A 26,743-nucleotide genomic window follows, 5' to 3' on the forward strand; every position below is an offset into this window, starting at 1 on the left:
AACTCCTGGGGTTGTGGAAGGTGAGAGCTGGCAGAAACTTGGTATGGAAAGACAATCAGCAGAGCTAAAGGACATGCAGATATGACCAAAAAAGAGACAATGAGAAATACAGCACAAAAAAGGGAGCGGGTGGCCTCTTCCTACACTCCTAAGAAGCCCTGGCATTAAGAGACTGTTTTGTATGCACAGTTGCAGGTTTTTTAACCTCTCTTCGTCTCCTCCTGCCTTTCCACTACCATCTCTTCTTTGTGGGAATTGGTGGCCTTTAGGTTCAAGGTGGTCTGAGTCCTATATGTCTAATTACCTTCTGAAGAATCTGTTTCATATATTTCAGACCCGAAGAAGGATTTTGTGCCAAAAGCTTGTCTACAGTTCCCAGCTATGCCTGCGTTGGCCCAACTACCCCTGCAGGCCTTTTTTAGTGGTACTTTTGCAGCGATGAAAGCCATACAATATCCATCCAATTTTGGTGAAATCTTATTGGTATTGAAAGATATTCATTATTCATAGATACTCCTTCTGAAATTTCCACATGGAAAGAGAAACAGATAGTGTAAGACACTGTAATACCAGTAGAGCTATGTCCATGCTGGGGGCTATTTGCTGTTGCTTCTTTCCAGGCTGGTGTCTCCCTGTACCCACTGTCACCACCCTGGGGACCCAGCTTCTCTTGCTATCCTGGCCACTCCTCTCACAGCCACACATGACTCCTCCAGAGCCCATATCATGTTCCATCTCTGGAAGAACCACTCCCCCCACCCTCCCAATCTTATCCAGATCTGGAGCTCATTTAAATGTTGAGGTTTTTAACTAGCCACCTGAATAAGCAAACAACCTTATGGCAGAGAGAGCTCCAGGCTGTATACAGGGATCAAACAGCAAGTAGGCACATGACTGGTTTAAGCTAACCTAACTCTACTGTGCGGTCGAAAGAGTTGTGCCCTCCTGTTTGGCTGTGTGTTGTACCACTTCCATCTGGTTGGGGATCTGATTCATTTGGAAAGTGGGTGGGTTTTTTGGATTTTTTTGGACAAGATTAATTATGAGATTGGACGTGTCCCACATCCTGTAGAACACGTGGCTGTACAAATGGGAGCATGGTTATTGAATCCAAGGGCTCTGAGTTACATCTGCCTCTAATCACTCCCATATGCGTTCTTTCCCGTGTTCTGCTATGCGTTAAGGTTTCCTATCATGTGCTAATTGATTCATTACTTTATGCTAAGCATACTGTTACGTGCTAATCATTAACTGTCCCATATGTTGAACTTATGAGGCACATCTTTAAATTCTGTATCTCCTGGTCTGCCAATCCCCCTTTATGTAATATCACATATATGTTGGAGACCTTCAGACTTTAAACTTCCTGCTTGTTAGTTTTGTGTATAATGCTTGAGTTACCCTCTGGAGCTCCTCCTTATTTCAGTTGTGTAATGACTGTAATTAAAGCTGCTGTGGCATAGGTCTGTGCCTTAGCCTATGGTAATACAACATGTTTGAGAGCGGACGGAAAAAGTTTTGAAACATCCTGTGACGTATTTGAAACAACCAGCATAGTAATGTCAGCATAAACTCTGTGTGCAGGTCAAGTTATGTTAGACTATGGAAGTTTTGCAAGAGTTAAAACTTCATAACTGGCTCAGAAAATGTGACTCTGGAAGTTTTCTCAAGGAAATGTAGCTGAGAGGAGGCCAAGGGAGTTCCTGAAGTCTTTCTAATAAGGAAGTTAACTGGTCAGAAACGAGTGAGAAAAGATGGAAAGAAAGGTGTGTCACTCTCAAAATCCCAATCTGCAGAATTTCAGTATAAAGGAATAATGACAGATTTCTTCCGGTATGACTACTTACACAGCACACCCTAAGATTTACGAGAAGCAGGTTGAATTAAACACACTTGTGTGTAAAACAAAAAAGGTACTGAGTTCTCCAGCGTTATTTCTATTTCATGTTTGAGATGAATGAGTACAGAACTTGATCCTTTGTACATGTAGTCCCAATGTGACACAGTTCTAGTTTCCATGTGGAATTCAGACCATCCTCATTTCATACACTGCTCATTGCAGTAACTGCTGGCCTGGGGGTAAATAACTGCACCCTCACAGGCTTTTATCTTCCAAGCCCTTAAAGTAGCAGCTAAAAGTCCTGTTGCGTGTAGATAAGAAACGGCAAGTGAAGAGGCTAGGCGTAAGATATGGGTAAAAAGTGGCTTTCCTAGGAAAATCTAGTGCTTAAGCACAGTATGTTGTGGGCCAGGAAGCAATCCCTGTAGAAAGGGAGGCAAACAGTCTTTAATAAGAGCTTGCCTAACATCTGGCCTGGGCTGTCCCAGCATCTGCTCTCTGTATACCTGCTGCTTGGGCAAAGCCAGGCAGAGAGTGATCTCTTTCCCACTCCCAATTTCCCAGTGTTGAAGCTCCCAATTTCCTGTGCACAGATTCATCCTGCAGTGTAAACCCTAGGGGATGCAGCTGGGCAGACACAAGCATTGCTGACGTAAAAGTGTCTGCAGGCCATCGCAATGAGTGGGCTCTGGGTAGTGCCTGGCTGGGGTTACAGTCCCAGACTTGGGCTCGTTACCTGGTGTGCAATGTCAAATCACACACAGAGGCGATGTATGTCTATTTCTTTATTCTAGTTTGTGCAAAGTAGGGAGTTGGTGGTAACCCACAAAAGGCTAGCTTCCCCATCATCAGAACTTTACATTACTTATACGTTTTAGCAAACAAAATATCAGTATTTATTGGCTACAAGTTACATAGTGCTCTCATTAAGTAGTATTCTATATTCTATTGGTTCAATGATTCACCTCTTATGCAAATTAGTCCTCATACTCAGTCTTCTCCTGCTTTTGAGTCGGTGGTTTCTAGAGTCGGTGTGCTGTGAGTCAGTGGCTGTGATTTCCCCCTGCCAAAATCCCTTTTACCCAGTTAGCACTTTAGATTGTTGGCACTGTTTGTTCCTCCTTTGGACCCTGTCTTGGGTGTTCTGCCAAGAATCCTTGTGGTCTGTTAGTTCAGCATTCCATAGTGACTGATTTCAATAGATATATAATCCTAAGTTCTCTTTTTCCCTGTTCTTTTTCTGTGGATGCATTTACTGAGGCATATTGAGCATATACAACGCCTTTTATTGATATGTAGTTTATCTATTTGGAGACCGTACGTCAGGGTGATGACCGCTGCGCAGGCTTAACTGGGGGTCTCGCACGGGTCCCCAGGGAGGTGTCACAGAATGACACTGTGCCCCTCGGTAGCCACGTGCAACTTTCTTGGTGTGTCCTAAGCAAAAGCTCCCAGCACCAGCTGCCTCTGGCTACAGCCCGCCCCTATGGAGCCTTATTGGATTCCTGGCCGAGGGGGTGTTGCTGCCGCGGCGGCGATAGGGCGTGCGGTCGGTGATATGCCGGAGCTGCGGAGCGTTGTGTAAGAGGGAGCTGCAGGGAGCAGTGGAGAATTACACAGGATCACGTTTCTCCTCTGTGATCTTACGAGGTTAGTGGCTATTACTTAATCCTTGCTAACTGTAATTAGGATTTGGATGCAGCGCTTTCGTCTTTTGTCCCCGCCCCCCGCAGCCCTCCTCAAGGTTGCTCGCTGCCGGCGGTCCCCCCTCGGTGGCGAAGGATTGGGGGAGTCCTGCGAGTCACGTTGCTCCAAAGACACCCACCACAGCAGAGGGAGAGGCCAGCGCTTGGGGAGAGGGGTCACGGAGAGAAAGAATAAAAGGGACAAGTCTTTTGTTTGGAAGAATATCCAGGGTGCGGTGAAAGAAGAGTATTAGCCTGTAAATGATGTGGAAGTAACCGATAAGCATCGTGGCGTGGCCAGGGCACTTCATGGTGAGAGTGTGAGAGGTCATATAAAACCTTTCCTACAAAGTGGCTTCTGGGCTTGTTTTGAGAAGTGCTGAACTTCCTCCAAATCCTGTTAAAATCCATGTTTACTGCAGATGTTTGACACTCCCTTCTGAACCAGCAGACTGTACCTCAGTTTACCCACGTGTAAACTGGGGATGAGAATATTTTCCTTTTATAAAGGAACGAGGTGGGCACATGTTTCATGCAGCTTTTAGTGGGAGAAAGGTGATTCTTATGTTCTCAGATACAGTACAGAATCTCTGTGTAAAACGATGACACTTTATTAGTAATTACTTCATGCTCTTATCACAGCTATTGCCTATCTCTATCTTAAAAAAAAAGAAAAAGATGCATCAAGTCTCAATCTATATACAGCGAAAAGACAAGCTCAGCCTTTATATACTTCCCGGCACCATGCTGAACTTCTGTGTTGGAGCTTGTTAAAAAAAGAAAACAACCAGTGTTAATTAGGGCAACAGTTTACTTAACTGATTTTGTGTGAAATAATTTTTATCCAATTCCTTGCATTGATTTGCCAAATTATTTTTTGTGGAGTGAGGATAGTCTTTCACCTGTTGGTTCTCTGATTACAGATGTGAACACAGAATGACACTGTGCCAAAAATCAATAACATAGTGTTTGAGCATCTTTCTGTCATTTGTGTCAATAAATGAGGGAATGAAGACAAATCTGTTTCAATAATGTAAATCCAAATTGCAGTTTAGTCTTTGCAAAATAAAGAGCAATAGGTTAATATTTTAAGTTATTTTAAGCATATATAAGAAAGCCTTAAAGTCTTACTAGAAACAGTCACAAGCAGTGTATGCCACTTAGATATTAAATAATTGATAGTGAAATATTACCAAATTATATATTTCTTCCCATTGGATCAGGGAACTTCCTCTGTACTGGAAGGCTGATGATTTTGGACTTGTGCTCCTGGATTTACATCCACATGGTCAACAAACTGTCCTCTCAGTTTCTTCAGACAGTGAACTGAGTTACTGTTAGTAAGTAACTGGAGTTTGTCAATGAAGTATGGTCTGTGTTATCCTTAAAGGAATAGCAATGCTTATTTTGTAGAGCTAAAAAAGCAGAATCAATCTTTGTAGTTTTCAACTTCTCATTCTTAGTGTCCTCATTATTTTCGAAATTATGCTAACTAGATGTTTCAATGCCCACTCCACACACCCCCTGAAAAAACCCAAGCCCAACAACCCAAAAATACCACCACATTCAGCTCTGAGAGACTTCATTTTAAAGGTCAAAGGACAGACTTTTTTTTTATTTTTTTTTTTTTTGTAATGAAGAACAGCTGCTGTATCTACAGACTTTGAAAAGTAGGCTTAGCAGATGGGAACAGGACCACTTTGCTCTCTCCGCTAAAAATGAACTGTCATGGTCAATACAAGTGAAGATAAATGGATACATTAACTGACCAGTTTTCAAATTAAAATGAGAATCACTTTCTATGTTATGCTTTGGTGTCAGGACTTCAGTAAGATGGAAGACTGGAATGCACACTGGCATTTTTGCTTTTTAATGATGACTCTGAAATAACCTCAGCTTCATCCGTCTTGCAGAGAAGATATTGCACTGTATGTTGTGCAGATATGTTGTAGGAAGCTTCACTGGGTGTTTTCCATTACCACTGCTGCAGTCCATTGAAGCTCTGTCTGTGTTGCCATCCCTGGCTAGGTAAGCAGCAGTCAGGAGATAAAACTAAACTGAAGCTGGAAAGAAGTGGAGTAGATAACAGAAAGAGCTTGGATGGATATGATAAAGCAGTTTTTGCAGTGGGAAAACAATTCCCTGGAAAGGAATTTCTGTGTTTCAAAAGGTGATAGAGCAACATCAGCATATGCTGGACTGCGAATAACTTTTTCACCTCTAATTTTCACACAACCGTAGATCTTTCTGAAACTTGCAGGTAGTGCTCAGTGTATTAAAATAACTTACATTATGCTTGTACTGTATGTTATTAAGCAAGACATCAAAAAGGTTGCTTCACTGAGGTGGGAGGGAATGGAGCTTAGGGAGGAAAAACAATCTAAAAGTCAAGACGCCAGCTTAATCCCATAGTTAAAGAAACCCCAAACCTCACTGGATGTATACATGTCATGTTGTAACTTAGTGGAACAAAGGTTGCTGAGGGCCTATCCCCCTTCTCTGGAGCTTGCCTTGAACTATGGCAAGTGTTCTCTCGCCTGTAAGGCCTAATTGTTGGGCTTACATCTTGAAACTTTATAAAATAATTGTAATTATAATAAAAAATAAATATACATTTTACTTGTTTCTTCTCTACTAAGCAAAAGGAGCTTTGGCTTTTTACTTAACTGAACTTAAATATTCCCTAGACTGCAACCCAGACAGAGCTCTACTGTCTCATTAGAAAACATTGAAGAAAACACACCTGACTGGGAAAGATAATGAAATGCTTTCGCTAATCCTGTTCCTCCAGATGAGCACAATCCACCACTTTAACAACATGAGTTCAACAGTTAGCATAAACAAAGCAGGTTTTGGTTTTTTTTAATCTTCTTTCTTTTCAGTATACCATTATAAACCAGTTAGAAAGAGCCTGTTTGGGGCAACTAGTGTTCCTGTTGTGGTAACTATCCTAAATGCTAAATTAAAGGCTACACTACATTGGCTAATAAAACAAACTCTCTTGGCTCAAGTAATGTTACCATGTTTATTAGCTTTCCCTTATAGCGAAAGGTATAGGCAAAAAGGTATATTTATTGTCTCGTCACTACCTTTGTTCTGTGAGTGAGAGGAGAGGAAAGCTGTGGGAAAGAACACGGAATTATTAAATAATCCCTAAATTACAGAAAGAAAGAAAGAAGTTATACAGGATGTGAGGGGTAAAATTGAGACCACAATTGTTCTAATTGAAATGCCATTCTTTGCTATGCTAGAAGCTGTAAAGCTTTGTGACCCTTTCTGTTGCTAGGGAGAGCAGCCCTTAGTCAGTATTTAGTGTCTTTTGTTGGCACCGACACAGATTAGCCACAGAAGACTGGTTAGTCTGTTATTTGGTGATGAACACAGAGACTGAGGTGGCTTGCTCATACTTGTCTTTGGAGTAATTTGCTAATTTTTCTCAGACGTAGCTGGAAGTGGGATCAGCAGGTTGGTATAGATCTCTCTGTGCCTAGTCTTGGTGACAGAAAATACACATGTATGAAGGACTGAGAATTTATTTTGTTTTTTGGTTGCCATTACATCAGATTCATAAAATTTGGATGGAGCAGGCAAATTAGCTCCTGGTTTGTGTCTTTTTTTTTTTTTTTTTTTCTCATAAGCATGGAGTACTTGACTTTTCAGTTTGAGTATCCTGGAGTGCACTGTCTGTAAGAAACAGTTCTGAGGTATCTGAGATCTTAGGTTCATCATCCAGAAATCAGCATAAGCGATCTCAGCAGCTGCTGAAAATGTTTGCTCTAGGAAACGTGTTTTTTGTTTGGCCTTTAGATTTTTTTAAATCTATTTTACATGTACTTACTTGCATAGTGAAGTGAGATAGCTATCCATGTATTTAGCCCAGTATTTACAAATTAAGGCAAACTGTCTGTTTTTTATAAGCCTGGCATCTGTAATGAGACCTTAAGACTGAGGGCTCTTGAAAAACTATTTTCAAAATAAATAGGTCATTTGCCTGACTCTGTTTAAAAATAGGAGTTTCCAATGCAGTCCTTCCTGTATAGGTCCTGGTGACAGTCATCCTGATCTAGTAATATTTGCAATATTGACACAATGAAGACATGGCGAAAGAACCATAAAAATAGCCGTATTATATGATAATATAAACAGGGTTTAAAGTGGCTGGTCCTCTGTTTTAGGGAAGATAAGAGCTTCACATCCTTTCTCCTCTTGCCCTCCAAGCAGGGAATGTGGCCATGTGATTCTCTGGCTGCTCTGAACCCAGTTTTTCTGTTAAGACTCCATCGAAGAGGATGCTGCTTTCTCAAGAGGGCAGAGATGAAGACCACAGTCTTTATTCCCTGGTGTCTTTAAAGAAGCCCTAATTTTGAACCAGGGATACGCATGAGGCACCTTGTTTCCCTGGTGGAAGGTCAGCAGTTTTTTTGTATTCATGTACTCAAATTGAGAGCACCTTTCAGAAACAACTGCTGGTCTGTTGCATGTTACCATCCCTGTCATTTGGCTGGTACCTTTTAGCATCAAATGGCATGTAATATCAGAAACAAAATGTTTTTAAAACACAGGAGGGAAAATCCTCCTATCCTAGATGCTGCTAAGTTATCAACTCCTAAGAAGCATGAAGGTGCTGATAACACCAGAGATTAATTTTCTTTTGGTTAAATGACTACTTAATGAGGCTTTAACTCTTCATCTTTTGCCTGTGGGATCTCATACTACTATGCTGACTGAGATGGCCTTTTTCATACAAAGAATCCTCATCAGCAGGGAGAACTCATGCAGTTGCCAAGTCACTCTCCATCATATTCAAAAAGTCATGGCAATCAGATGAAGTCCCTAGTGACAGGAAAAAGGAAACATCACACTTGCAGCAGAGGGATTGGACTAGAAGATCTTTAAATGTTTCTTTCAACCCAAACCATTCTGTTGTTCTAACAAAGCAGATTCCTTTACAGTGTGCCCATTATTATTTTTAATTTACAGCTCCTACATTACCTTATTTTTGCTTATTGGCCTATCTGGAATAAACTTTCCTATTCCAGATTGTGGAACTAAAATCCATTGGGAGGAAAAAGCATCCAGCCTTACAGCAAGTGTAGTCAAATGGCTTGTGATCTGTAAGTCTGTCTCACAAACCATTTTTGGGCCATTTTTTGCTCTTTTTCTGACTCAATCCTAAACAGAGCCAATGGATCTGAGTGGTCTCAGAGGATTATTACAGATTACTACAGGCAGTTGTCATTCACATACTCTGAGCTGCTGAGGCTCCATTGCTGCCTTTATGTACACAAGTCTGACCATGGGAGGGAAGAACAGAGACTTAGTGTCCAATATCTAAGACAGGCATCTGTAAAACAATGACAGCTTACAGATGCCCATGTGTAGTGTTTGTGTTTATCATATTAGTGTAAGATGCCTTATGTTTTCCATTTCTAATAATAAAGAAAGAGATTGTTTGAAACTCATTTTATGGAGGGGCCACAGTCATGCCTGAGATTTGGATGGCTTAAATAATAGATAATAAACTTAAAAAGTTAACTTTCTTCCCAGAACCTCAAAATACTTTCTTGGGTTATGGTAGCAGAGAAGAAGGGATTTAGATGGGTATTTTAAAAAGGAGCAAGGCTGAATAAAGCAATGATCAGGATTGGTGTTACATTTTAAAATTACTGTTGGTGGCACAGGATGGTGGTAGTTCAGCACAGCCACTCTCTTCAGAACGCAGTGACCTCTTTGGCTGTTTAAAGGAATGGTGCAGTTAAGGACGTGAACTTGAGTTGGGGTCAAATCTCGTCTCCAACAGTAACTGTTAAATCACTTCACCAAAATATTGTAGAAAAAGTGGGGTGGATATATTCTAGTAAAATCCAGTTAATAGAGAGAAATGTCTGCATTATGTTTCAAATGCAAGTATTGACTCTAAAAAATCTAGTGCTTCCATGATCCTGTTATTTTTCTACCTCTTTTACAAGGTATATTCCCCTCTTTCAGTGCCCCAAGTATTGTCTGCTCCTGAACCTTTGCAATAGCTGTTTTAGTTATTTCAAAGTTAGGTGCTTGTGCCAATTCTGTCTTTTATGGAATATTATCCATTTGTTCAGCCACAGTTGTTATAAATAACGTAATAGTCCACACTGAGTACATGCAGTTGGCAGAGGAAAGAAGAGGAGCGATACTGAATTCTTTTATCCCAATTGCATGGCCATGCTGTTTCTGAATGAGTTGTGTATTTAAAATACTCCTCTGAGCAGGCAGTCAGCTTCACTAAAACCTTCCAGCTCCACATCTTTGAAAGCAGATTGTGAGGAATAAAGGGGAGCTGGGGGTGTTTAAGTCTATTACCCAGTTATAGTTATTTTTACATAAATTTTGGAGAGGGTCTTGAGTTTTTGTAAGCTCTGCCAGCAGCTTCACTGTCCCCAAACTGACAGAAGTTAACAAAGTATGTAGAATCTATGATGCCCTTAATATACTGGGACAATCCATCCTGTACCCTTCTCCAGGCTGTCCCTGCATGGACTCAATCATCAAGTCCGTTTATAGTTTTTGATGAGTTTTGTATTCATTACAGATTCACGTGTAGGAGTTGAAATGTATATCCATCTTTCACTTAACATGTTTTAAATAATAGATAGTTTGGGAGTGGCTTGAGCCAAGTTGAATCTTCTACTTTGCTTGAAGTTGGACCTAACCTGATGGCAGTTTTCTAGGTCCTTTTGGAGACTTTTTGGAACGATAAATCTGGGGATTGTGAATCTGTAAAGAGGAAGACAGTTGTAAATAGGAACCATTTTGTAGGTTGTCCTTTTTCTTGTTTATCAAGCCCAAGACTGAGCACGTCAGGCTCTAGCTTGGCATGCTTGAAGGATCAGGTTTAGACATGCTCAGAGATGACTGACTGTACAGGCAAATCAAACCTAGTGATAATTTAGCCATGTTCTTGGCATATAAAACTACATCTCTGCTCACAGAAATTGCAGTGTTTGATGTGGGTAGACCTAAGAATTGGAAGAGGAGACGTGGCGTTTGCTTCTGCATTGTGTTCAGTTATACACAAAGAAAGCATTGTTTTTCCTAAAACACTTAGCATGGAACCTTATGTGCAATTGCAGTACTGTGGGAAATATGCTTTTACAGGTTTTCTGTAACCTTAAATTTTTTTTTTTATTATTTCATTTTCTTATCAGGTTTTAGGTAGGATACCAAATACCCCCCTCTAGTGGCTGATACTTCAGTAAAGGTGTTTTGCTTTTTTGGGACAATTATAACAGATGAATAGCACATCAGGACTACTTGACTGCTAAAGCACATTGATTTACAGACTAACTCTTCATGAGAGAGAGGCTGGCCTATCTCATTCTTGAGTGTTGTGTTGCCCAGTAACATGAAAAATACTGAGCTCTAAAGTTAGGAGTGAATAACCTCAATTGTTAATCTTCATTCAAAAGTTTCTCCTTTTCCCTAGTCTTGAGCAATGTCTGACATTGGTAGATTTCCAAAATGTAATATGAATGGAGAGAAACCATTGCATTTTTCAGGCCTTACTATGGAGTTGTAGACTTGATAAAATGGCAGAGGTGTTAGAGCATGATTTTTAAAAATAGATCATTATGCAAAACTTTATCAATTTCCTAAGTTGTCTCAATCTAGTTATTAAAAAAAAAACCACTTTATCTTACTCTCAATTTATTTTAGAAGGGTGAAAATATTTTTTACTGCTGGATAGAGGATGAGAAAGCTAAAAAAGTATGCTTGTCTGACTAGCTGAATTTCGTGTATATTGTCTGCTCTGAAGAGAGTATGGGGCAGGCCTCTGGTGTTATAAGTTGCTATCATACTAACGATGCTGGCAGAGGGTTTCATCAGCCATGGTAAGCAATATCTTTATGGTGACTGCAGCGTGTAGCAGGAGTGCTTTTTTTGTTTGGGGAATTCTCAAAATAGGTCAGCCTGTTACAGATCTGGGATGCAGTGACCTTTAGTGGACCGGAAGATAGGTATCATCTATTGGGTTGAGTCCATAAAGATATTAATGGAACATACTTGTAGCTGGATATGTGTTTTGTTCTTGTGCCTACTAATATTACAGTAAACAGCAAGAGCTCTTATTTCTTAATGGGCTCGTAGGAGTATTCTCATTGAGATCAATGGGATTACTTGCGATTAAAGCTAAGCATGCATATAATTCCTTTTAGGTTTCGAGTTTCAGATTAATTTAACAGCAAGAGAAGGGAAAGAAGAAATCTCTTTTTGTGTTATGCATTATAGGGCATGGTTTTATATAGATATTTCAATACAAACTTTAGTTACAGTCATATTTTCTACGTGTCTGTTCTGTGTGGAATTTCCTACAGAGAAGAAGAGAGGTTGTAGTAATACCTACTTCTTACATTGCACTTATTGTTAGTAGGTCTGAGAATGCTCTACAGAGAGAGAGAGGTTTCTGCTGTTCTGGAACTGGGAGGACTGATGAGGAAAGGGGGTGTGATTTGCTTTCTTTAGGTCACCCGGTAAACTTCTCAGAGAAAGTAAGAATACAGCCTGGAAATATGGGTTTCCTGCATCTGCCCAGCACAGCTCTGTGTTCTTTAGGCCCTCTGAAGAAGTAAGAGCTTGTAGAAAGGAGTGCAGTAATTGGCAGGAAAATTCAGGGGCAGATGTAATAATTGAGAAAATATTTCAGAACATTTTTCTGTAATTGTTCATCATCACTTCCACTTGTATTACAACAAAAGGTTGGAAGCCTCTTTGGCATTAGAGTTTACCTGCAAAGTACTTGTGAATCCATCAGGTGATGTGGAGAAGCCTCTTCTCTCAGTAGGTGATACAGCAAAAACAAAATGAGCAGCATGAAGGAGGGAAGGAAATGGGCTGAGATTCTCAGGCATGTCTCAGCTCCCTGCCCTCGTGATTAGCTCTGAGTAAAGTTTCCCCAGAAATGCAGGTATGGATAAGTAGTCCTCCAATCATTGTTTTTACCAGAATATGAAAAGCTCTCAAAAAAAAAAAAAAGTGTAAGAGTCAGCACAAAATAATAATATCTTTGTATGAAATAGATGTTCAAGCAGAGTCTCAGCTATTACTGTTCAGACACTTAGCTGTGCAGACACTTTACACTGGGGGCTTTATTGCTCTGCAGGGAAGCCAGGAAATATGGTTCATGGTCCACAGGGACCTGGCAGAGTTCAACTTTGTGACAGCTCTGGTGTTTTATGTGGGTGTTAAATCAAAAAAAGTGGTGGAGGATGTGTCTCATACCTTTTTTTTTTTCCTTTTTGAGTTAGAACCGTTTTTAGCTTTACAGGGGTTATTTTCTCAGGCACAGATTGGGACTGTAGCAATAATATTGTTTGATCTCATGGAAAATTAGGATCTGTGAATTGCTGATAGCTCCAAAACATAGCTCATTGTCCTGAATAGACTTTACTCCAAAGTAATTGGCTTGTTGCTTGTTAAAACACTCTTCTCTTCTTCTATCACTGGCTTTCAAAAAATGTTATAGCACATTAAAGCCTGAAATAAATTTTGGGGGCGTTTTTTTGTCTCTCTTTGTTTTAGGCATGTGCTAATTAGCCACATAAAGGGACCTTTTGGTTAAAAAGTAGCTGTGATGAGGCTGCAGTTTTGTGCAATTGTTTATTTACCCACCAGAAGTTTCACGAGACTTTCTGAAATTCACTCCAGAATAGTTCCTGGAAAATTACCATTATAAGTAAGGGTTTGCTTTTTTTTTTTTTTTATGGGAATATTTTTATAAAATAAAAAGTGGAGTCCTTCATGAGTCCTTCCTCTTAATTTTCAGGTGCCCCAAAGCAGGCTCAGTTCTTTCCTGGATAGTTTCAGCCTTAGCAATGTAGGTATATCAAAATGTAATTTGACTCTCAGTTTTAAACAAAATGACCTATCTCAAAAGTGTTATTTGCCTTTGTTTTTCCTTTGCATATTAGCAACCAAATCTGAACCCCAAAGGGTGAATACAGACAAGGGAACAGGATGAAATGGTCATTCATACCCATGCATGTCCCTCACAGAACTTCTGTTTCAGTCCTCCACAGGGTGGAATATATCACATATTAAAACCAGATCTTCAGGTTATTCTTTCAGTACTTCTCATGGTGTTATATTACTTTCATGAGATGGTTTTGCTTCAATTATGGAGTTGCAGGCTGTGGAAAGCAGCCCTACTGAGATGGGAGTCAGAACCACTGCAGACTCTGGAGTTAGCAGATTTAGCTTGCAGAACTATGTTCTAACAAAAGTTTTCCTTCTGCTCAGATATTAATGCTGGAGACAGCGTATCTGGTACAAGTGCAGTCCTTTATTATCAACGATCCACTGTGTAGACTAAAGGTGCTTGTTTGGCAGCTGTAACACAGCATCTGGCCATATCTCAATATAACTATATCAACTTCAGCTTTGGCAGCCAGGGAAAACTATAATTTAATTGGTGAACCTGCATAAAAATGTGAAACAATGCACGTGTATTGTTCAAATGGCATTTAAAATGCGGGAAGAAAAGTCCCCTCTGGCTCTTTCCACAGTGGTGCCAGTCAGGATGAGAGACTTTTCCACCGGCAAACCTGTGTAAGAGTTGGTGCCTTAAAGTTATAACTCATTCAGCAGAGCCTGTGTGCCTGCCAAGAGACTGTGGCCTGGGTTTTGATAGCCTGAAAGATGGGCAGGAGAGATGAAGAGGTGCTGGCAAGCATTGACATTTAAGGCAGTAACAAACAGCTTTCAAGGAAAATGTACATGGTTGCTCTACAACTTTTAAGTGCTGCTGTTTTCCTCTGAAATGTGGAAACTGTAAATGGTCTTGTCAGGTTTTCAAGACAAATTCTGACTTTATGTTCAATTAATGTTTTGAAGAGAAGTAACAGAGTGTTGGGGGTTGCCTTCCTGTCTGTCTCTTTCTTGCAGAACACTTTACTTTTCTCTTTCTGTATTGCAGCAAATGCAGAGCAAAAACAATCCAGCATTTTGGCATTCAAACAATAATTTTCTTTGCCTTCATTTTTGCTTTGCCTTTTTCTTCAAGTCCTGCCTTTAGTGAGGATTCGTGAGGCCTGGGCTGGGTCTACTTCCAGCAGGTCCTTCAGTACATGCAGAGGTTAAAGTGCCTAAATGGTTTCCTGCAGAACAAAGGGTATTTATGCGTCTGAATAGGCTGCTAAATTGGAGCATTTGTGAATTTTTTCATACAAAAACCCCAACACTAACAGAAGCCACTCTGTTCAGCTTCTGCTTTCCCTGCTCCAGGCAGATGTTTCTTGCTAAGAGTAGACAATGAGAGTAAGATGTGATGGCACAGGCTGTATCATGTACCAACAACCTTGAGTACAGCATCTTCCACTTCTCTGGGTATTTGAAATCAGTGAGTTAGGTCTGAAAGGAATTTCAAATTTTCAACTTGTTGACTTAACAGTGACTGCTGCTGTCTGTCTGTTCCCCTGAAAATTTCTGTTGAGGTTCTGCAACCCTCATCTCGGAGTTTCACTGCAGTAACAGGGAAAACATTTTGGAGGATGTCTAATCCACAAGGCTATTCAAAGGGAGCTCTGGCAAACTTCCTCAGTCCAGCCTGGTTTATATTAGAAGAAAAGATCAGGCGGAATCCAACAGCCTGAAAGGGGCGAGACTTCGTATGACCCCTGGTCAGTATTTAGGCTGAAAACATATTTCCAGTCAGCACATGCACACAGAACACACATGTACACCATGTATATGCATATGTACATGGTCAGTCACAAATCACAGAGCACTCACAGAAACACAGACAGCACCAGCAGTCTCATCTTGTCCCCTTTCTGACTGAGCAAGCTGAAGGTCTGCTAAGTGAGAATATGTAAGTGAGAATATATGTGTATAAGGTGGATCCCTCCAGCAGCCAGGCTCAAACACTCATGGTTCAACTTTTGACTATGCAAAAGTGAACTAACCTTGACAACAGTTTTTTCAGATTAAGTACTCATCTGTGAGGTTTCTGTTACTCTTAAGATATGTGTGGCACTTGAAGTAGCACACATAAAATGACCCAGATGGCAGTGCTTCAGGAAAGCCTCCTGCATCAGTGTTATTTGTGACATGAACTACATGTTATTATATGTGACATGAACTACAAAATATTTTGATTTCTGATGTGAGTCACTCATTCATATCTGTGGGAACAAGACTGTGAAAACTGCAGGGAAAATGCATGAGGCTTACTGAAATTCTTTATATATCATGAGAGAAGGTACCCGTTCTCATTCTGTAATGTCTAAGTATGCCATGAAAAATTTTATTGAAAAAGAAATTGTTCTTAAGTTCTGCCTTTTATCCTGCCTCTCCACGGACTTTGCATTACCTTAGTGATGTTGCACAAAACAGAGGTAAGCCTCACTTCCCTTAAGCTTACCTCAATAAGTGTAAACAGTTCTAAGATGTAGAGGCTGAAGTCCCAGTGTGATTGCATGGGGAGGAACACGCTTGCTGGGTGACTGATCCCTTTGGACATACTCCGTTGTTTGCTTTGCTGCTGAATATTCTTGTTTCATTGCCAAATTTTGCAAGAATGTTTGGGTATTGAGCAATTTTTGTTTTTTTTTTTTACTTCGAGTAGCCTAGATCTACTGCAGGAAATACACAGCAGAAGCACAGAAAGCTCAAGAGCAGAGGAGTGATGGGACAATGATATATCAGTGTAGGATAAATGATCCTCTTCAGCTGAATGCCTTTCTCATCTCTGCCTCTGTGTCATGCAGGGCTCGTCTGCATTGGTAAGAGGAGCCACTTGTGCTGGCTGTCAGTGGGGAAGAGCTCCCACTGCATTTGGCAGCCTCCATCCCCCCTATCCTACTTAAGAGGGCACCCCAGCAGAGCTGGCAGGCCTGCCTGCAACCTGGCCAGGGCAGGTCTTGCTGGAGTGTGGGAGGCATTCCCCACTCACAGTGTGTGAGCATGAAGGTCATCTTTTTCTAATCTTCTCACCAGTGCCTTTGCTTTTGTACAGCCCATTAGAAAAGGGTGGGAAAAATGCTTTTGGACACTGGCTGATGTACTGTTATATCACTTATGGTACTTTTTTTTTTTTCAGTATGATGGGAGCCAAAGTCCAGCAGCCTTGAAAATGCCTCTGAAATCTTTTTTGTCAAAGCTTTAGCCGAGGTCACTGATAGTAAGAAAAAAGCAAGAAAGGCAGGCACAGCAGTTTATGATTTGGGCTTCCTACTTCCTCATTTTTTTGCTTGAAAGATAACTGTAGCTGTTATCCTCATGTAAATGTTTGAAATAAGGAGTAAATTTTTATATATTCATCAGATGAGTATTCTCTATTCTGCTCTCACCTGGTTTGTAACAGTTCTGAAAAACATCTAATTTACTTTTCTCCCTGAGCAGCTGCAGATTTTGTTGTGTGAGCAAAATAAAGGTAATAAAAAGTGGCAGAAGGGATGCAAACATAGCAATTTTTCTGTTAGCTATGTGTATAAGCAATTGTTCTGTAATATACATTTAGTAGCTGTCTCTTTCAGTATGGATACAGTATTAGCCTCCAAACCCTTAACCACCCTTGACTTGGACCAAATGACTGGTTGCTATGGCAACAGGTTGCATAGTAATAGGTTTTGTTCTTAGTATGAAATAATCTTGCTTATCTTAAATATTACTTTTGAGGAGGTCAGAAGGTGTTCATCGTATGAAGCTAGGAAAGTTTTTTTTTCAAAAGAGAGGCAAAAATATTGATATTCAGCAACCTGAACATCTACAGAGAGATGTTCTTTGTTCATTGAAGAAGGTAGTCAGCTCCCCCACTTTATCCACTTTGTTGAAGCAGAGGTCAGCAGCTTACCAGCAAAAAAAAAGCAGTTCTTGGAAACGAGATGATTTTAGGAGGTTCAGTGGAATTTGTTTGCTGTATGACTCCAACTCCCAATCCTGCTGAAGGCAATAGGCAAATATTAACAGCTTAACACTCTATTAACCTTGGAAATTTCTGAACTTAAAGTAAGCTCCTGTTTTCAAACTGTGCTACTTCTAGACTCTGCTGACCTGGTCCTGATGCACACTTGGAGCTCTTTATGGATATAAATTTTAAAGAATTGCAACCATATACTTCAAAATAGCAGGTATTTTGGCTTTTTGATGGCTCTACTTGGCAAGTTCTAATGGAACACTGTCCTGGGGGGCCAGAGAGGCTGAGGTTGATCTACAGGGATGATCTCCCCAGAGCACAGGTGCCTGTCTTCAGTGTTCTGGAAGCAGAGACAAGCATGGCAGAAAACTGGCATGGATCAGCAGGGTTCTCCTGACTGCCCTCCAACACAAAACCCGAAGGCTTTCTCTAGTAAGGTTTGTCCACAGACCACCAGGTTTTCTGAGTCTACTAACAGACTCTATGGGAATGTTACATTACTCATAGTAGAGGAAGATGGTGATATAGCTCTTGGATGTATAACAGCCCCTGGCAGCAGACATAGTACATCCAAGAGTGCTAGGGATTTGCTTGATATCCCTATGAAGCCATTTGGTGATCAGGGAGGATCCTGATGGCTGGAAAGGGTAAGTATTGTGTTCATCTTCAATACTGTTAAATGTGTTTATTAACCACCTGCACAATAACCTGGAGTGTGGCTTTGGTAAGTGCGTAGCTTTGGTAAGTCTGTGGATGAAATCCAGCTGGAGGGAGTGGTCAATACATCAGAGGGGCCTGGGCAGACAGGAACATCATGATGTTCAGCAAGGGCAAATGTAGAATAGCCCCCTTTTGTATTAGGGAGGGGTTTGAGACATACTGAAACCTGAAAACCATACACCGTTAAAAGCTTAAAAACCAATATTTATTACTAAGAGGTGGCCAACAAAACGAACAAACCCAAAAGGGAGGAAGGAGGAGAGAAATAAGCCCCCAACATGACCTCCCCAGTTACCCAGCTTTTGCCCATAAAGTTATCTTACCGACCTAGCATGCCTATAATTACCCAGAGCAGAAGCTGCATCTTTGGAGAGTCAGTAAGTTCACAAACTGGCAGGCGTCCCCGCCAAAAGGCAATGTTGTCCTTGGAGTGAAGATTAGCTCCTCTCCAAGAAAACACTATCTGCTTTTATACAATTAACTGAGTGACCACGACCTCCCAGGTGTGGCCAGCACAGCCCAGCCAGAGGCCCTCAGTCCCACCTCCTGGTTATGTAAGTGCATCTCTTCTGCGCATGCGTGAGAACTTCGGAAATCCCCTCACGCACGTGCAGTATGCTTTGGGGGTCTTTCTTAATTGAGTCTGGGGGCAAACCTTCCTCCCCTCCTCATCAAATTCTCCTTCAAATGCCCTTGGAAGAGAATTAGCCAATCACAGAACACCAATTAAAACAGTTTATACAGAAGTTCTCCCTCCAAGGACGAATTCACTGTTTTATCAGTGAACTTGGCAAGGAGAATGTAAACTACTGCAGGTGGCTGGGGCCAAACACAGACCAAAAGTATCAGCATAAATTCGCCCTGGTACACCTTTGCATCAGTACAGGTTGGGCACTGCGTGGCTAGAAAGTCAGAAGCTGCCCTGCAGCTACTGATGGACAGATTGAACTCAGTCCATGACATGCTCTTGTGGCAAAGAAGGCCAACCGTGAACTGGACTGCATTAGCAAGAGTGTAGCTGACAGGACCTGGCTAATCCGTCTGCAGTGCTGTGTCCAGTTTTGTGTACCCTGGTACAAGAAATAAGTTCAAGGATCACCTCCTCTGAGCTCAGGAGTGATGCATCTCAACAAAGAGGAGGTCAGGCAAAAACACCAGGAGGCCTGCATGGATGAACAAGGAGCTCCTGGACACGCTCAAACACAAAAAGGAAACCTCCAGAGTATGGAAGCAAGAACAGGTAGTATGGAAGGAATACAGGGAGATTGTCCGAGCAGCCTGGGAGCAGATTAGGAAACCTAAAGCCCTGATAGAATTAAAGCTGACCAGGGATGTCAAAGGCAACTAGAAAAGCTTCTACAGGTATGATAACAGGAAGACTAGGGAAAATGTGGGTCCTCCCTGGAAGCAAATGGGAGACCTGGCTGGGATATGGAGAAGTCTGGGACACATAATGACTTTTTTTCCTTGGTCTTCATTGGCAAGTGCTCCAGGCACACTACCTGAGTCTCAGAAGGCAAAGGCAGGGACTGAGAGAATGAAGAACTGCCCACTGTAGATGTTTTTGAACCTGACCTTCTCCTAAGGAACCTGAAAGTGCACAAGTCCATGGGACTTCTGAGGCTTTTGAGGGAACTGGCAGATGGTGGACCTGGCAGGGCCAATAGTTCCTGACATATTTGATGGCCTTTTATGATGGAATTACAGTGTTGGTGGATGGGAAGAGCAACTGATGGCATCTGCCTCGGTTTGTGCAAAACATTTGACACTGTCCTGCACACATCCAAGTGTCTGAACTGGAAAGACCACTCAGCAGATAAGAAATTGTTTGGATGGTTGCACTCAACAACACAATGTCCACCAGTGATGAGGGGTATTCCTCAAGGGTCAGTATTGGGACTGACATTGTCAGTCTTTGGGACATCTTTGTCCCAGGGCAGTGGGATCAAGTGCACTTAAGCAATGCACTTGCCGATGACACCAAGCTGGGTGGTGCAGTCAGTATAATAGAGGAGAGGGATAATGCCATCCAGAGGGCCCTTTTCAGGCTCAAAAAATGGGTCTATGCAAACCTCATGGAGTTTAGCGAGGCCAAGTGCAAAGTCCTGCACCTGGATTGGAGTGATCCCAAGTGCAAATACAGGCTGGGTGGAGAATGCATTGATTGATGAGAAGCTTGATGTCACCTGGCAATGTGCACTTGCAGACCAGAAAGCCAGCTGTATTCTGGGCTGCATCATTCTGGGCTGTGTGGCCAACAGGTCAAAGGAGGGGATTCTCCCCCTCTACTCTGCTCTTGTGAGACCCCGCTAGGAGTGCTGCGTCCAGCTCTGGGCCTCCAACATAAGAAGATATTGACCTGTTGGAGCAGTTTTAGAGGAGGCCATAAAGATGCTCAGACAGCTGGAGCACCTCTCCTAAAAAAACAGGATGAGAGAGTTGGTGTTGTTCAGCCTGGAGAAGAGAAGGCTCTGGGCAGACCTTATAGCAGCCTTCCAGTACCTAAAGGGGGCTACAAGAGAGCTAGAGAGGGACTTTTTACAAGGGCCTATATGGGTGAGAAAAGGGAGAATGGCTTTAGATTAGATATTAGGAAGAAATTCTTTACTGAGAGGGCGGCAAGGTGCTGGAACAGGTTGCCCAGAGAAATTGTGGATGCCCCATCCCTGGAAGTGTTTAAGGCCAGTTTGGTTGGGACTTTGAGCACCCTGGTCTAGTGAAAGGTGTCCTTGCATGTGGGGGCTGGAGGTTGAAACTAGAGGATCTTTAAGGTCCTTTTCAACCCAAATTATTCTATGATTCTCTGATGAAATACAGGAGCGAGTCCTGTGGAGAGCTATGAAGATGGTAAATGGCTCAAGGAGATGATGAATGATGGCAGGCTTAGGGAACTCAGTTTTTCCCACTTGCAGAAAAGAAATGTAAAGCATTAATATTGCTACCTATAGCTTTCTGATGGGAACGTGTAGAGGAACGTGTAGAGGAACTGGAGCCACACTCTTTTGGAGGTGTGCTATGAAATGGCAAAAGGCAACACAGGAAACTTTTGTAGATGCTAAGAAGAAGTTCTTGTTGTGAGAGCGGTCAAACACGGCAGCAGGGGCCTGAGAGGTTGGAGGATTGCCGACCATGGGAACAGAACTCAGAACTCAGCATGGCCATGGTGCAACTGAATAGGTTTTGGATCAAGTGACCTTCTGGGCCTCCTCACAGCTGAGATCATTCTGAAAGTCTCAGTCTCTTTTCTCTTTGGCCACAGAGAAAAGCAAATGTAACAGAGTCCAGACCAAGACTCTGCCTGTGGCTGGTCCTGAAAATGGGTTGTGTGGTTATATTGCCCTCCTTTCCCCCCACCTCTCTCTCAGCCCTCTTTTCTCTGGTGAACAGTGTCATAATGTTATACCTCAAATATCACTGGAATGTCACTGTAATGCCCATGGAGGACTCTTCAGTTTATCATTGATTTTTTCTTTTACATTAAACATGCTGCTCTGTGTTTTATCTTTGTACCCTTTTGGCATATATGAAGGGAATGGAGTTCAGCCCTGGCAGGAATATAGGCAGGAGCTTATAGGAAAACAAAATCCAGACAAGGTATGTGATTGGAGACAGGATCTTTTTTTCCTTTGTCCCAGTTGATGTAATTTCTTAGCAGCTGTCAGCCTCTCAGACTGCCAGAACAGTCATTTATGGCTGTGATGCTGCACTGTCCATCTATCCGTTTCAGTGTCAGAAAAGGGCTGCAGTAAATCTAAACAATCTAAAGAGTTCACTCAGATGAAGGGATTGGCAGTGGTGGGAAGGAGAAGACCAAGACAGAAGAAATAGAATTTGAAGGGGTGTTTTCTTGGGATGGAAGGAACAAAAAGTACAGAGGATGTGACTTGACTGTTTTAGGTCATTTTTCCTATAAATTTTCAATTACTTTACAAAGTGTTGCTAGTTGTCAGGGTACTGGAGCAGTACAGGTTTGAAAGGTTTCACCAGTTGCTCAGTGCTTCTGCAAATCAATAGCAAATCAAAACCAACAGAAAAATTTATTACCTGTACCCAGCAGCCCAGCCAGTGAGTGCAATACCTGTCTTGCCCTCCACGTTGTGGCAGAAATGTGCATTTGGGAGATGTAGATCTTGAAGACATGCCTGCTTGTTATTAAAGAGTTGGCAGAGCTTTCTTTGTGCTTGGAAATGTGAAGCAAGTATCTCCACCAGATTATTAGATGGTTGGTTGCAGCTTGACATTGTAGGATGTGCCAGTGGTTACATGGGGCAAGAAAAGATGCTCTTTGCTTCCTGTCCCAAAGTATTCCAGCTATGCTGCTGTACTCTGTGACTGACTGTGTGGCAGCCCGGGGCCCGCTGTACTGCAGACACTCAGGAAGTCAGCAGGGTTTATATAAAGCTCTGCTGGTTTTGCAGAACCTTTTGGCTCCTTTCCAGGGTGGAAGTGGCAATATAAATAGAAGAATGTCTCACTTCTAAAGCCTACTTTCTATTCACGGAAAGGAAGAACTTTGCTGGAGCTGTGATTTCATAGCTGTTAAATACAAGTCTCAAGACCAGTCCTTTGACAGGCTGAACCGCTTGACCACATTTCAATGGGATGCAAGTGAGCTCAGTAGCATACAGCATCACATCTCTGTTAGCTGACATCTCAATAAGGTTTGGCTGTATGAAAGCAGAGTTCAAGAATAATCCATTCTCCCACCTTCCCTCCCAGTTGCTCTTCTCCCTGCTTAAAAAAAAAAACAAGATTGCCTTTTTTTTTTTTTCTTTTGGACAGTCTAGCAAAATGTTTGGGACAGTAGTGGTTGGCGTTGGAATTGCTGGCTTAGCACGAATCCGAGACTTGATGAATCCGATGCCTTCCAGCCCTTCTGAGCACCTGAAACTCCTTGGATTCGTATCCAGGTTAGAAATTTCATCTTATCATGTTTAATATGTATATTGCAATGTTTCATTTTTCTGGTGCATGTATCTTTCCAGGTGGAGGACAACTATCTGAGGGGGTCAGGGATGAGATCCAAAGTTTTATTTTTCTCTTATAATTAAGGCTGGCTGAAAAGGGAAAGTTTATGCAAGTATACCTATCATTCTAAGTGGCAGCTCAGAAATGAGCACAGAAAGCTTTGCAAGAGGGAAGAAATAGGTTACCTTAGTGAAATACCTTTAAGAAATTACTAAAATAAAAGCTGAGAGATGTTCTTGCTGTAGGATCTGTATGACAGGAAGAAATTGCAATTCCGTCTGACTGAAATTTCCTATAGGTTTAAGGTAGTGCGACAACAACTACATTAATGACATAGTGTTTGAATAACGTTTGTAGAATTGTTTTTAAAAAGAAGAAGTTTTACAGAGTTTAAAAAAGCTTTTTTTACAAAAGCATGTGCTGTAAAGCTCCCAATACTACAACTTCATCATAAAATTGTATTTTTTTAAAGCCAGATATTGAACCTGTAGATACCTTTAAAGAAAATCCCATGATTTAGTACATACAATAAGGTTGCTTCTTAGAGAGCAACAGTTTTTCTCACTAGGTTGGAGCTGTGGAAATTTAGTATGTATTTCCTCTGAGCATTCCTGCTACACTGTCTGCCCCATTACAGTGGAGCATAAAAGTTTTAAATAGTTAGGCAGTACATGAACGGATCTCAGATTGTAAATGTATATTTCCAGCTATGTTTAAATTACGCAGAGTTCTCTGAGACTGAATCGACTCATTAGGTCACTCCCTTTATCTCCCTGCCAAATAACTTTTGTCCTCTGATGCCTCTGCCAGTGCTACAGCTAGCCTTGAAGTGCACTGAAGACAGGGTTTCTACTACTTCTTTTAAGAAACAGTGCTGTTGAAATGCATGATTCAGCATAATCTTGCTTGTATTCCAATCACACTCAAACATTACCTGTCTGCTTTCAAGTTCTGCTTGCGGCCTGCTTTCATGCCTTCTGTCACCTCTCCTAATACTGTCAAGGTGCCTGCTCCACTCTTGAGTAATGCAAAGGGCTTTTGGGGAGAGTGTGTGTGTTTAATTTTCAGTTGGAGATGTGCTCAAGTTGCTGGCCAAAAGAGCTTTCTCCTTGGCACAGACATGCTGTGTATGTTGCCAGGTGTGAGCCATCACAGCCAAGCATCTGCTTTGTCCTTCTCCTGCTTGTCCGTACTTGCAGTTGTGTGTGGCCCTGCCAGCTCAAGTGCTTTTGCCCACTTTGTCCAGGACAGTGGGGAGAAGTTCTCCCATGGGAGCACAGTGCTCTTTCAAGTCACTCTTTTACAAAGGCTCTTTGGTAATGATACTTATTAAAAACTAAAATGCCAGAATCAGAAAGCACTTTACACTTCAATAGCAGGCCAGTGTCTGTACTGATACCACCACCTACACACTGGCACATCTGTTTGTTTCTCTTGTGCACTCCACTTCTGTCTGTAAGTGCTCACACTCTTCCTGGATAACTGAGCTGCCTTTGTTTTACCCTGCTTGAGCTCAGTGAGGCTGGTCCATGGGAACAGTTTTTAAGTACTGCTATACAACGTGCAGTTGTGAAGAATGGACTGTGACAGTTATATTTATGTTAAATAATGCAGGAGAAGTTTTGGAAATATTAATGAGGCCAAGCAGATTAGCCTGGAAGATGCTCTAAGAAGCAAAGATGTCCATGCAGCCTTCATCAGCACAGAGAACAGAAGCCATGAAGAAACCATCAGGTATTTTGATGGATTTTGCCCTCCTTTTCACACTCTTTCCCTTGTATTTTGGAAGCACAGAGGAGCTGTGTAAACTGTTACAGGAGAGGATGCAGACACTGAAGAAGAGACTGCCAGACTAGAGGCCTGAAATGAATGATAGTGCGTTCCCTAGAGCACCCAATAAGCTCTGGAAGAGAGAAGGATTTAAGATGCATTCGTTTCCCAAGTAATTCCATTTGCATACATCTAGGCCTGTGTTTGATGGACAGGCAGCTTAAAACAGGATTCAAAGCCTTTCCTCACAGATTATATAGCAGAAGGATATGCCAGCACCCCTCTCCAGCTACTTGGGTGTCTGTAAGTTAGAAATTGTAGTGGTCAATTCTGTGGTATTTTAGCAGCTGGAGTGAGGGAATTCTGTGGAAAAAGAAGACTTAAACCCCAGTTTCCATGCTGTTTAAATGTGTGATGTAGCCATCACACTATCCTTGCTAGGAAATTTGCCATTTATTTCTGTTACTCCGTATTGAGCATTTCTCCTTATGGAGCTGGCTGTGGGAATGAGAAGCAACTTGCACAGTGGTAAGAGATGATTACAATAAAATTCTCTGTAATGACTGATCTTTTATCCCTTTCAGAATGTTTTTAGAAGCTGGGAAACATGTCCTTGTTGAGTACCCCATGGCTTTGTCTGCTAAGGCAGCCCATGAGCTCTGGGAGATGGCTGAGCAGAAAGGTAACACATTTGTTCTCAAGAGTGTAAAGTACTACCTGTTGGGTAGTACCACAGGCATCAAACTGAAAGGTGTCTCCAGCCTACTATAAGTCATCACATTCAAGAGAGTATTCCTGTCTCAGAGATGTGCGAATCTAGGATTTAAGACATGTGCCAGTAGGGAAACAAACACACAAATGTCAATGCTGAGTATGTTCACCCTCGCAAAAACATACCCTCTGTTTGTGACACTGAGAGTGCAGTTAAAGAAGAAAACTTCTGTCACAGTGATAGTAAAGCACTTGGTGAGTGCAGCCATTAGACTTGAGCACTTCCCTGTCCTCTTTCTCCCTTGAAATGGAACTGTAAACAGCTCCCCTAGCTTCTAGCATTTGCGATGTGCTGGTCACATACAGCTGCTCATGCTATTGTGGGGCAGCAAGGCATCCCTGTCTGAAAGACAATTTGTCTCTAAGCAAAATCTTTTTTTTTCTGGGAAGTGTGTAGTACCATCCCTGTGGTGACAAGGGTCAGAAGCTGGCGGTTCAGTTGAGGCCAGTGGGGATGAATGGGGCTGCCAGGGAAAGAGCAGCACTGGGTAGGAGTGGAGTGCAAATTATTTGGGCAAGTTGTACTATTTATACCACTGCTTCTTAAAAATTTCCTTTGTGACTTTTGTCCTGAAACACCAGAGGTATAGGATTTCTGCTTTGCTGTTTCCCTGTACCAACACCACTTACTGTCTTGTTGCTCACCAAATGGTTTCCCATTGAGCAGAATTTATGCATCTTTTCTTGAAACAGCAGCAGTTACTGTCAGCAGCCTAAACCACTGCTGGAAATCTTCCAGAAAAACATATTGAATGAGGGCCACATTCAACTTGGATAACCTCTATTCCAAAGCAACCCAATTAATTGCAATGGAGGGAGGTACTCCTTAACATATTGTTCAAATCTGGGTCTGAGCATTATACTATTTTTTTCCCTTCCCTTTTTCTTTCATACTACCCTGGGAGGAAAAATGCAGAACAAGGAAACGTGAGGAAAAAGAGGCCAAGAATTAATCCATCCGTTACTCTGAAGACTCATGTGTCAGCCTTAGTTGGGTATTGAGTTTCATTACAGAGTTTCTGTTAAACATAAACTACTGTTTCCATAGTCTTTATATTTGTTGTCTCCCGAAAATCCTTAACCCAGATTGATGCCTCAGCA

At 41.8% G+C, this 26,743-nt stretch overlaps 1 protein-coding gene across 7 annotated transcripts in view; it reads left to right on the forward strand.

Annotated features, from left to right (window-relative positions):
* The first annotated feature begins 3,358 nt into the window (after positions 1-3,358).
* The window catches only part of BLVRA (biliverdin reductase A), a 32,916-nt gene continuing 9,531 nt past the window's right edge, over positions 3,359-26,743 (forward strand). The window contains exons 1-5 of one of the 7 annotated variants that reach the window (XM_018075788.1): positions 3,382-3,490; positions 4,749-4,865; positions 22,916-23,043; positions 24,716-24,835; positions 25,456-25,553. In XM_018075788.1, coding sequence (XP_017931277.1) covers positions 22,925-23,043; positions 24,716-24,835; positions 25,456-25,553 — 337 coding nt within the window. In that variant the 5' untranslated portion in view covers positions 3,382-3,490; positions 4,749-4,865; positions 22,916-22,924. Of the gene's footprint in view, positions 3,491-4,748; positions 4,866-16,152; positions 16,281-17,522; positions 17,628-18,041; positions 18,061-22,666; positions 22,803-22,885; positions 23,044-24,715; positions 24,836-25,455; positions 25,554-26,743 lie in introns of those variants that run through there. The other 6 variants (XM_018075787.1, XM_018075786.1, XM_018075789.1 and 3 more) reach the window with 6 other exon arrangements.

This window comes from Manacus vitellinus, unplaced genomic scaffold (genome assembly GCF_001715985.3).
Source record: "Manacus vitellinus isolate BGI_N305 unplaced genomic scaffold, ASM171598v3 scaffold_3_pilon, whole genome shotgun sequence".
Taxonomy (NCBI): domain Eukaryota; kingdom Metazoa; phylum Chordata; class Aves; order Passeriformes; family Pipridae; genus Manacus; species Manacus vitellinus.